General features: G+C 37.8%; 1 protein-coding gene across 1 annotated transcript in view; it reads left to right on the top strand.

Annotated features, from left to right (window-relative positions):
- LOC136858529 (neural cell adhesion molecule 2) overlaps positions 1–12,793 on the top strand; it is a 491,718-nt gene that overhangs the window by 458,598 nt on the left and 20,327 nt on the right. Inside the window, exon 12 of the mRNA XM_068225657.1 lies at positions 6,008–6,162. Within this exon, the coding sequence (XP_068081758.1) occupies positions 6,008–6,162 (155 nt within the window). The remainder of the gene's footprint in view (positions 1–6,007; positions 6,163–12,793) is intronic.

Genomic DNA, 12,793 nt, shown 5'->3' with positions numbered 1-12,793 from the left:
AATGTCATTTTCTGGGGCAGTAAAACTTGAAAACTATTTTGGAGGCGATTCATAACATCACTCATCATCACACACAAGTATTGGGTCTTTCGTGCACACTAACTGCGGCAACCAAACGCTGTTCAGCAGAATACGAAATCGTGTGGACCACCATTACAAGCAGACGTTCTAGTTCAAAATGATGGCTGCATTTCTCGCATTGTTAAGACTGGTGCGCATTGTTATGAAACAAAGAGGATAGTGCGACTGTATGATATTATACTGTATAGAGTAATAAATAAATTACAAGACTGTGAACAACTGCAAAAAAGACCTCGACAATGTTGTGAGTTGGACAGCAGGCAATGGTATTATGGTAAACGGGGTTAAAAGTCAGGTTGTGAGTTTCACTAATAGGAAAAGCCCTCTCAATTTGAATTACTGCGTTGATGGGGTGAAAGTTCCCTTTGGGAATCACTGTAAGTACTTAGGTGTTAATATAAGGAAAGATCTTAATATGGGTAATCCCATAAATGGGATTGAAAATAAAGTGACCAGGTAGCGCAATCATCCCAGAAAACAGCGTTAACTGCAATACAATTTGAACCAGCCGTTACTGCTAATAAGCCAGTTCTAACACAACATAATTTAGGAAGCGCGGAACAAAACGCCTTCCAAACACCATAAGAGAAATAACAAACCAAGGACTTACCTTTTACAAGTGGAGAGGTGTCACAATTAAACCGTATATACCGTACCCGAAGAAAAAACTGTACATGGTATCACAGTGCTTACACTAAAAGAAAAGAAGAACACATATACTTATAAATATAGAATTAGTTTGAATTCAAGAAAGCAACATTAAATTAAAACCTTAACACTGGAAAAACGTCCACTTTAAAAAATGAAACAGTTCTTCTAAATGCAGTTGACTGACAAATCAGTAAATTTAGAATGAAACTTAAATATGGCCGGCCAACTTAAATGAAAATAATAAATAAGAAAAACAATCCAGAGTAATTAGAGTACCTTAAAGGTATTACGTAATTCAACATGAAGGTTAGAAGAATTTCTCCCGTGATTCTTTTACAGTCATACTTGTTTTACACTTTCTCAGAACAATCTTATCCAAGGAATTTCCCCAAGGGATTCAGATTCATAATTCGCACGACAGGGAAAAATGAAAAACGTAACCAGTTTCGCAGTCAGAACAAATAAACCCAAATGAGGGAAGAAAATAACCATAGGTAACACAGAAGGGCAAACAACATGACCAAAATTCCCCAAGAACAAAGACAGTACCACACCCGAAATAGTCAACAACCACCCAAAAAACAATCCTCATCACTAGAGTCCGGATTATTAGGTGCTGATAGGTTAGAATGCAAACTTGCCAGTAACAAGTATACCCTACACTGTATAACGGTTATGCTATGAGATTTGCATAGATAGTAGGGGCACAGCCTATAGAACTGTTTGAATTTATGCTACTCTTCCCACATTATGGTACAACGGGTTGCATGACACTTCCTACAAACCGGATTACTTTGCATTCTAACCTATTATCACCTACAAATCCGAGGTATACTCATCACCAACACAACCAAAACATCATGGAAACCAACACACACCGTTAACTCAGGTGAACGACCAATCCCAAACGAGGCACAACAATGGTCGTTCCTAAGATACCAAAGGAAACAGAAAATTACCAAACATAAATAATTTAGTAAAATATTAAATTAAGTGAAACCCCAGAAGAAATACTATAGAAATGAAAACGAATCTCTGACCTATTGGTGAAAACTCGCGTGGTCCTAAAATCCTTCCAAAGGAGTAATTTCACTGAATCGCATTAAACGAGATTAAATTTTATTTCCAGAGAAAAGGAATTAATAATAATAATAATAATAATAATAATAATAATAATAATAATAATAATAATAATAATAATAATAATAATAATTTCCCCCAAAACGAAAGTAACATACAATTTTGGACACATACCGTATAAAATCAATTAGTATATATACTAATTGATTATATATATATATAAAACAATAAAACCAGAATGTATTAATAGATACAACCAAGAAAAAGAAAATGCCGAGATAGGACGATGGACGTAATTTTCTAAGAAATCGAACACACCAGGAGTCCAGTTGAGTAGATATTTTCCAAATAATCATAACAGTCACAGATGACCATTTTCAATAAAATTTATGGCTTAGGCCCTACATATTCTTCAGAGGCTTCCAGAAATACGCAGGCGTTACTTACGCCCTACTCACGTAGCTAGTAAACTGATGAAAACATAATCCATTAAAAATCTAGGACGTTCTCCGAGAGGATAATATAAATATGATCAGAGAGTGTTAAGAAACCCTCGCATTGGATAATTTAACCCGGATCCATCGTATGAATTCTAATCCGGTCTCGCAGCAGACACCAAACACGTCTACGCATCATGGCGGTCAAGCGGCAAATCCTCAATAACGGGTATCTGATCACTCGAAGGAGAAGCCAGAGCAAAAATAGCTAAAAGCTCTGATTGGTCGGAGGCAGAGCTTCGTAATGCGACCGTCAGTAGAAGAGGGACCGTACATGCTTTAAGAATCAAAACGTAGGAGCTGGCGCTCGGGGCGAGGAAGATGTAAATTAAAATATGACATTGAATAACTTAACTTAGAAAAATAATTGGTAGAAGACAAGTTAGGAAATTAATATAATAGGACACAAAGCTCTACGGCCGATAGGTGACGAGGAAAATGTAAATGAGAAGGTTTACAAACTCGATACTACGGTGTCATAAAGGATACATATCTCTGTACATGATTATGATTAAGGGGTTGTAGTAAGGATGTAGAGGGCATGTAAGTCTCTGGTAAGACCCCAACTAGAGTACGGTTCCAGTGTAGGGGACCATCGCCAGGAAATAATCCGAAGAAAAGCAGCTCGATTTGTTCTGGCTGACATCCGGAAAAGGAGTAGCGTCAAGAAAATGTTGCAAAGTTGTTTTTTTTTTTTTTTTTTTTTTTTTTTTTTGTGATTTGCTTTACGTCGCGCCGACACAGATAGGTCTTATGGCGACGATGAGGCAGGAAGGGGCTAGGAGTGGGAAGGAAGCGGCCGTGGCCTTAATTAAGGTACAGCCCCAGCATTTCCCTGGTGTGAAAATGGGAAACCACGGAAAACCATCTTCAGGGCTGCTGACAGTGGGGCTCGAACCCACGATCTCCCGAATACTGGATACTGGCCGCACTTAAGCGACTGCAGCTATCGAGCTCGGTGTTGCAAAGTTTGGGCTGGGAAGATTTGGGAGGAATGTATACGAGCTGCTCGACTAAGTGATACAGTACGTTTCGAACTGTAAGTGGAGAGATGGCGTGGAATGTCATTTGTGGACGAATAAGTTCGAGTGGCGTTTTAAAAATTAGGAAAGATTGCAATATGAAGATAAGTTGAAATTCAAGAGGACAAATGGGGCAAACATTCGTATACAAAAAGACTTAGGGAATGGAATAATTTACCAACTTCTAAATTCTTTGCAATTATTTAATAAAAGATTAGGAGATCTCCCGCTTGGGTGACTGCCCTAAATGCAGATCAGTGGGATGGATGGACGGACTGACGGACTGAGGGTGGGACGGACGGAGAGAGGAAGGGAGGGGATGGATGGATGGATGGATGGATGGATGGATGGATGGATGGATGGATGGATGGATGGATGGATGGATGGATGGATCACTTGCCCGATGCAGAGATTAGAGTGATCCACCAGCACTTAAGTAAAATGTGATGCTACGTTGGACTAAGTATATGTCAATATCATACTTCGAGTTTGCTCTTATATCGTTAAAAATCAATGTATACACTGTCAGTCTGTAAATGCTGTACATATGATTCCATTTATCCTCAAAATCGGAAATTCTCTATATCTCGATATGTTGATAACCCGAAATAATATTTAGCTCCCTAGATGATTCGAGATTCCAAGGCTTGATTGCATAAACGTCGATTGTTTCTAGCCTCTTAAATTTCATTTATCGCTTGAAATTATATTTCCGACGCTGCGACAATAGACGAAGCTCGTATACAACGGTATATACGGTTTCTTAATGTTTCACCATATGAACAGCCTTCTCAGACCTTCTACTGCAAGTCACTGTGATTATATCATTGTATCTCGTATTATCATTGAATATGCTCGGAATAATTCTGACTTCTAATATATCTACGTCATTTTGGATCGCCTTTAAGATCAATACGCTGTTCACTCAAGTACACTCTGATAGCCTCCGTTCCTTTTAAAACAATTCTCATCAGACAAAAAGTTCCTTGTTGTTAATGTCTTTCATGATATTGGTAATATTTATATTAACATTCTGGACAGTATATGAACATTCTGTGTCAGATTCTCACCACTTAGAGTGATGTACAGCATGTTTCAATTCAATTTTGTCATACACATTTCATGTTGAAAGTGCAGGTCTGAATGGATCAGACGGTTGAGGCGCTGGCCTTCTGTCTCCAACTTGGCAGGTTCGATCATGGTTCAGACCGGTGGTATTTCAAGGTGCTCGAATACGTCAGCCTCGTGTCGGTAGGTTTTGCTGGCACGTAAAAGACTAAATTCCGGAACCTCAGCGTCTCTGAAAACCGTAAAAGTAGTTAGTGGGACGTAAAGCCAATAACATTATTATTATTATTATTATTATTATTATTATTATTATTATTATTATTATTATTATTATTATTATTATTATTATTATTATTATTATTATTATTATTATTATTATTATTATGTCGAAAGTTCGACTCTATGTCATCCGATGTTTCACTGACGGTTTGCAGAATATCTGTAAGGCCACTTTTACTGAGGAAATCCACATTATTCAGAAATTCAGTTTTAATAGGTATAATAGCCAGAGGATAGATTAATGTAAGGTAGATGTGTAGGATAATATGTTCAAATTGCCTGGAAATTAATGTATCATGGCTTGGTTAATCTCTTCTTCGAATCAAAGGGCTCTGAAAGAGAGTGTGTCAAAAGATCTCATATCACCCAATAGTTGAAATATAAGTAACCCTGCTTGATATAAGTGTAATCATTTTTCTTCGAATAAATAAAATAATTTTGTATCGCTTTATTTTTTTTCTTTGAATTCTCGAGCTGTATCAGTATATTCTCCTACTATCACCGTGTTATCCACAAAGCCTATGATGCTATATTGAAACTACAATCTTCTAATGAGTCGTTGTCAATAGCTTACAACTCCTCCTTCACATGTTATTTTGTAAATATATAAATGGCATTGTAAGTTTCATTTCTTGTAATACAATCACAAAAGAAGTGCTGTGTTATCTTTAGGATAAGTGGTTCTACAGCAATGCAACTCATAATTTTCAGAGCTTCTGAATTATTTCATTTAAAATATCTACGACAAGGAATTCTCGGGATAATTCCTGAAAGAACTTTAATTTGTAAACCTATGATTCATTTGTATATACTATATGTCAAGAGATCAAGTCAAATGTTGCTGCGCAGCAAACCCAAGCCTACGACTTTTCCCATTTAGTAACACCCGCGTAATGTTCCCGCTCCTTTCAGCGCCCTGTAAAAGACACAAATTTCGCTCTGATTTACCTGACAAGCAGTCAACAATTTTCATGTGAGAACCTATCAACATTCCACACTCATTGCCATCGGACCAGAACGACTAGTATGCCATTTACAAATAAGCAATTGTTCCATAATCTTGAATCCAGTGGAAGACAAATCATCAAGAGGGTTTGAACTTCTATTTCGTTCCAAAGAATGAATACAGCCTTACAATCCACAAAATATAGATATTTGTTCTGAATCACTTTTTATTTCACACGAAATATCCATCCTTAATTAATACGATTTTGAGTCAGCATACTAAAATTATATCCTGAGCCTCTTAGAACAAGAAATACAGAAGGTCCGAAGACTTACATCGCTCTGCAGTCCACAAAATGTCTCTATTTGGTATTTGTCTTGCAGAGCCCGGCCCTGCACGGCCGCTGGTCGGCAACGGCAATCTGATCCTCCGCGAGTTGTCGCCGCCCAGCTACCAGACCACCGCCCCGACGCCGCACGATGCTCCAGGCTCTGGCCACTGGGTGTCTCCCGGCCCACCCCCAGACATGGCCGCTGTGGTGAGTGCACAGAAATATCTTCACTTCAGTTACCAAGGAAGGAACGAAAGGTTAAGAAATCCAATGCATGCGGAGTTTACATGTTGCATTTGAAGAAATTGCAAGGTTATAATGAATTGTCTTTACACTGATAAAGAAGATAGTAGAACAGACCCTGTCAAGTCATACTCTGAAATACTTCATGAGAGGTCAACATCAGAACGATGACAAATTCTCAGAGATTGGTGGTAAACAAACCTGCAGTGTCTAAATCAGTGAAATTTTGTAGATAAATACATATTCATTTTACGTTTTGACGAACGTGAAATACAGTACATTAAAATACAAAGTGAATTAATTTTAAAAAATATGTTTCAGAACTTTTAATTATGATGAGTTTTGATCCATAAATATTAGATAGCACTGTTTACTTAGCGTTCGTAAGAAAATAGAATAATCTACTGTACTTTACTTGTATGAGAGAAGTTCCACACTATGTGTGTTCAGTGTGTTATCCATTTTATAATATATGTCGGCATGTTAAATAAACTTTGTGTTCTTGTTGTTAATTTTGTTGTTGTTGCCGAAGTGACATTTTACCGCCCTTCAAAATACCGACTGTCTCTTCTGGATTTGAACCCGCTATCTTGGGATCTACAACTGATCCATAGCTAGAGTTTAGCCATAGTAAAGCTGTTAGTTGATATGCAGTTCCAGAAATTTCCTGCACTGGAATAATAATAATAATAATAATAATAATAATAATAATAATAATAATAATATGGGTTTGGGTCTATGGTTCATCGTTTATATGGATCATGGTACTGAAACGTACGTTAGTGTATGATAGGATTCAATTGGTGTAGTAATCAGTGTAGGTATCTTATACCGATAACTTGATCTTAAGAGCAGACAATGCTGAAAACTTTCGACCTAATACTTTGCATCTTGAAACGAAATAAAGTGAGTGTGATGTGAAAATAACTATTTTCTGGCGGTTTATGGGAGAGGCTGGGGTGCCGAAATTTTGTATTGGAGGAGTTCTCTTACGTGCCAATAAATCTACCTCGACTTCAATCGTCTGAGCCACTCAGCCCGGCTAATGGGAATGTAAACGAGTATCTTGTGCCCTTACATACATATTGTTAATAAGTTATAACCCAGGGGTTTCCAAATGGCGGCCCACAGGTCGCATGTGTCCCGCGAAGCCTTATTTTGCGGCCCGCGAGAGCACTTTAAGAAACAATATGAAGAAATGTTACAAAATATATTTCATAGCTCGTTCAAAAATGTTTAAATTTTTATACCCTCTATAAACCCAAATCAAAACTAAATCATTCTGTAATATTATTTCCTCTCCATAAGTATTCACTTGATCTGATTATTATTATTATTATTATTATTATTATTATTATTATTATTATTATTATTATTATTATTATTATTATTATTATTATTATTATTATTAAATAATTAAATTGTTGATTACTTAATGTTTAATGGCCTCTCGTATTGCAAATGGTCCTAACAAAACGGAATCTCCCACCACCACCACCACCAACAGGAGTTCCTAAACTATCTGATAGCCAAGTACATGGAACTGTCACGTTTAAAACCTCTCAAATGTCTCCATCAATCTTGCGGAAATGATACCAAGAAATGTACGATTACTTCTCAGAGATCACCGAGTATTTTGATATCATTCGTTATATATTCTTTGTCTACTATCTTCATATGCTCATCACGGTCAGAAACAATCGAGTAAAATTAAGAGAGCCCTGTGGTGAGGAGGCAAACATGCATCATTCAGCACTGGTGCTCCGCCCGGGCACAAAATTGCGTTTTATATTTATAGCATCCAAGGTTAGTAGCTCCTTGTCGGAATATTTGCGTGAAATGGGAATCTCCCTGTGGTCCGCTGCGGGGAAGGAAAGCTTTTTGACGGTTAGCCTCAGGCTACGTTCTGGCGCTGCACCGTAACGGGATTGTTCACCCCGACTAGACCGTAATACGGAGCAGGCGTCCCTTCGGCTGTTCTATCCGAATATCGAACTTAAACGCATCATAAAATGTAAATTTACTATGGCCATGTCCGGTCCGCCATCCTCTCGTACATAAAGCGTTCGTGTTCCTTAATGAGTGTGAACTCTGACTCACAGATGGAAGATAATCAAGATGCGCAGAGGACTCTGCAGTTTATACTGGTTGTACGAAAAATGTCGACCAGTGACAAGAGGACGTGATAAAAGGGATCACGGCGATGACAATTGGATGTTACGTATCACTGGACCAAGCGGAAAAACTGAACTTGTTAGATTATTGGGCCATCTGATAAGTAAAGGTGTAAACTTTATACATTTTATTGTTCGGTTTTGTTCCCAACATTGTTTCGTGGGAAATGAATTTTGTTCAAGCGTCAACCACTCAATCATTAAAGTAAAGTTTTTACATCAAGTGACAAATCTTCATTTCTGAGTCGGAAATACGCATTATTTTGCTATTTCATGTTATATATGCTGTTATTATGTAGAATATTATTTTGGAAAATTTTATATGTCCAATTTATGGCGTAATTCTAACGTTTAAAATCTCCTATTCTGTTTAGTCATAAAAATGCAGGCATCCGTGGAAGAGGTGTATAGACGACTGCGATCAATGTAATACACGATTTGATATTTGACAGAATATAACACTATTAAATAGGCAATATTGTTAAAAAGTACCATATTCTACACTACTGAATTCTTAAAAGTCAAATCTAATCACTAATTGGTTAGTCAAGTGATGCAAAAGTTCGACTCATTGGCTGAATTGTCAGCACTGAAACCTTCGGTTCATGAGGTCCTGAGTTCGATTCCCAGTCGGATCGGGGATCTTAACCGGGTCTGATTAATTATTCTGGCTCAGGGATTGGACGTTTGTACTTGTCCTAACACTCTCTTCTTCATATTCAGACAACAAACCACACTACCAACCACTAGAGAAACACGCAATGGTGATTACATCCCTCCACAAATGGTTGGCGTCAGGAAGGGCATCCAGTCGTAAAACAGCCCAAAATCCCCTTTTTGACACTGTTTCCGGCACCCGAGACCCTACATGTGTCGCAAAAACGGTATAAGGTGAAGAAGTAGAAGAAGAAGAAGAAGAAGAGGAAGTCAAGTGGTGCAAAACAAAAATCTAAAGGAATTGCAAAGAAAGCATAAAATGATCAAGCGTCATTACCTCTAATTATAATATGTTTAATATATTTAAAATATATCTAATTCGGATACATTAACAAGAACATTTATGTTTTTATCTTCATTTCGGTATATAATACTTCACAGTTCATAGGAAAGATGAATTAATACAAAGGATTTTCTGTTTGTGTAAATATCTCGAAATCTATATTTGGCTTGGCGCTTAGTCAGGTGATGCCTAACACCACGTACCAACCTTCGAACTTGCAATTTTCTCCCAGAGTCAAATAAGTTAAGTAAGTGACTGCCGGTTTAGACGAGCTCTGCGTTCCAAATTTCTCGAAAGGAGACTCCACGACACTGCGGAGCTCACTTTTCTTTCGGCGTCTAGAGTTCATGATATTTCGAACATGGTACAGAGTCTCCCTTGTATTGTAATTACAAGTGATAAAGAAATTGAAACGTTTATGTCGTTTTATTTATTCATTTAAATTTTTTATGCGAATTTTTTTGCAATTGTCAAAATTTTATTGAACAATAATGGATGGTATAAGGAGTAAGAGGTGTATGATTTACAATTGACCAGCATTAAAGGCTCAAATTTGCAATGCCTCCGTAGCCACCTCATTCACTCCGCAGATGTGCGTTTGGTCTTATATTCGATCCCTTATTTTCAGATGTATGTTTGGTCTTATATTCGATCCCTTATTTTCAGATGTATGTTTGGTCTTATATTCGATCCCTTATTTTCAGATGTATGTTTGGTCTTATATTCGATCCCTTATTGAGTCCAATTTCCTCATGCATGCGATTTAGATAGGCTTTTATCGGCTTATATATGGACATTTTTGTGAATTATGCCAAAATTCGCAGATTTTCCGTCATATAACCTTCAATATATTTCTTATTTACAGTCACATTTTAATTTTTTCTGGTGTTTTATAATAGATATCGTTGCAACATATCAAATGACACCTCACTGGCCTCTGAACGATATGTACACACCAAGCTCTACCGCGCGGTGATATGCGACTGACAAAAACATACCTTGATTTTGGGGCCACCTTGTGATGGCGTCATGCGCATTAGGTCAACTACTGTGGTCATGTCTAGTGCATTCATCCTTCTACTTTATAATTATATGTAAACCATTATCGTAAATGTAATACCTTTTGAGCCATTATACAGGGTGACCGAAAAGTCCGTTAACATTTCGCGAGGCAATACTTGACGGAAAATTGGAGGTGGAGAGGTAATAATTTTTGATACACACGATTGGCATGATATGGGATTTTATTTACACCAAAATAAAGCAAATAAATCTTCACTAACAGTGCCTTTTCTGGTAACGTCAACGTGCCGCGACTGCAGGCGCATCTGACGCCCTCTGAGCGTGAGCCTCGACCGGCAGCTGAGGTTTTGTTTGAGATTCCCGACCTCACTGGGTCCTTGATCTCAATTTGAGTTGTGGCTCTTAGAGCGTGGACTTTTGGTTTTGCTTGGTATATTTTTGTGGTTATTTACGTGTGAAAATATTGATGAATGGTAATTGGTTTATGTACATGTGAAAATGTTGGCAATTGGTGAGTGGGAGATTGTGGGTGGGTCTCGACAGGGCATGCAGTAATTTTAAAAAAATTGGAGTGAATAGGGGAGGGTTGTTGCTGTACAGTTATTTACATTACGTACAGTTATTTACATTTCGTACAGTGGTGCTGTAGTGTGGTGTAATTAGCTTACTTTCTATAGTATTTACAATAATTTACAATATTTACATGGTATGTAGATTTGAACTGTATTTCTTACTTCCTATGGTATTGACAATAACATGATATGTCGTTCTATGTTTGTGTTTTCTATTGTGCAATATTTACAAGCAGTTTTAGGGTAGTGTGTTTCTTAGGGTGATTTAGTCGTTGATTAGGATTTTAGGGTGTTTATAACGGTAATACACGCCTTCGTCCATGTCTTGAAGTTGTCCTATTAGGGGGTTTGTATATTCTTGATCTGGGCGGTAGAAATGTTTTGCAGCGTATCTAATTTCTTCCTTGATAGAGGTGATTTTTAATTGTTTGTGGATTTCTGTGTTCCCTAGATGGTAGGTGGCATTGACGATTAGTCGCAGGACTTTCTTTTGTAATTTCTGCAGTTTCTTGATGTAGCACTCCTTGGCTGTGCCCCATACCGTGGATGCGTATAGTGTTACAGTCGGAAGAAGTGTTTTATATATTAGGATCTTGTTCTTAATGTCTAGCTTCGATCTTTTGTTAATGAGGCATTCAATTGATCTGAATGCTTTCCGAGATTTTTCAAGGATGTAATTGAAATGTGATTTAAATTGGACTGTGTGGTCTAAGATTACTCCTAGATATTTGGCCTCTGTTGACCACTGAATTTCTTCTTTGTCAAATCAGAGTTTGGTTTTGGGCTTTCTTTCATATCTGACGGTGTAATATACTGCTGTCGATTTGGTTGGATTGATTTTGATTTTCCACATACGGCATCAAATTTCTAGGTGTGCTATGGCGTCCTGTAGGTATCATATTACGATTTCTGGTGGGAAATATTCTGCCGTTAATACAGTATCGACGGCGCATAATGCTAACTCTGTTTTCTGTGTGGTTGGAATGTCTGAGCAGGAGAACAGGTACAGCTATGGCCCAATAATGGATCCTTGGGGTACACCGGCTCTCACTGTTTTTATGCCTGACTTCTCACCTGATATTTCAAAGTATAATTGTCTATTTGTTAGGCAGTTGGCAATCAGATTCCAGTATACTTGTAGTTTTTATGCCTGACTTCTCACCAGATATTTCAAAAAAGAATTGTCTGTTAGGTAGTTGGCAATCAGATTCCAGTATACTTGTTGTAGTCCTTTCTGAAGGAGTTTGTAGAGTAGACCTTCGTGCCACACTCTGTCGAAGGCCTGTGCAAAATCAAGAAATAGGATACCGCGTCGTCGTTTGGTGTTCAAGGTCTTGGTGATTCTGTTTACCATTCTGACGAGTTGCTGGACCGTAGTGTGTCCTTTCCGGAATCCAAATTGCTGTAGGGGAAGAGAGTCGTTCAGGGTAGTATTGTTAATAAGTCATCGGTAAAGTAGTCTTTCCATGACTTTGCCTAGTCCGTCTATTAGGCTGACTGGCCTGTAGCTTTTGGGGTCTGGTTTTGGTTTTCCTGGTTTGTGGACGGTTATAGTTTTGGCAAGTTTCCATTTTTTAGGAAAGTGACCGGTCCGAAGGATGGCGTTGTAGATATCTGTTAGGCACTCTGGCGTTGTGCGAGATAGTTGCTTCAGTATATTCCTGCTGATTCCATCTGGTCTGGTGCCCTATTGTTTGGTAGTTTTTTAATCAGGTTTTTAACTTCTGGGACTGTAATTACGGGATATTCGTCTGTATGGCTTACTGGTGTTTGTCGAATGTTGTTAACTGCTTCTTCAATGTCTTTGGTGAAGTTGGAGTATTGAG

The sequence above is a fragment of the Anabrus simplex genome, chromosome 1, assembly GCF_040414725.1.
Source record: "Anabrus simplex isolate iqAnaSimp1 chromosome 1, ASM4041472v1, whole genome shotgun sequence".
In the NCBI taxonomy this organism is placed as follows: domain Eukaryota; kingdom Metazoa; phylum Arthropoda; class Insecta; order Orthoptera; family Tettigoniidae; genus Anabrus; species Anabrus simplex.
Note: the sequence above shows the minus strand (reverse complement) of the source record. Positions and strands in the feature narration are given on the sequence as shown.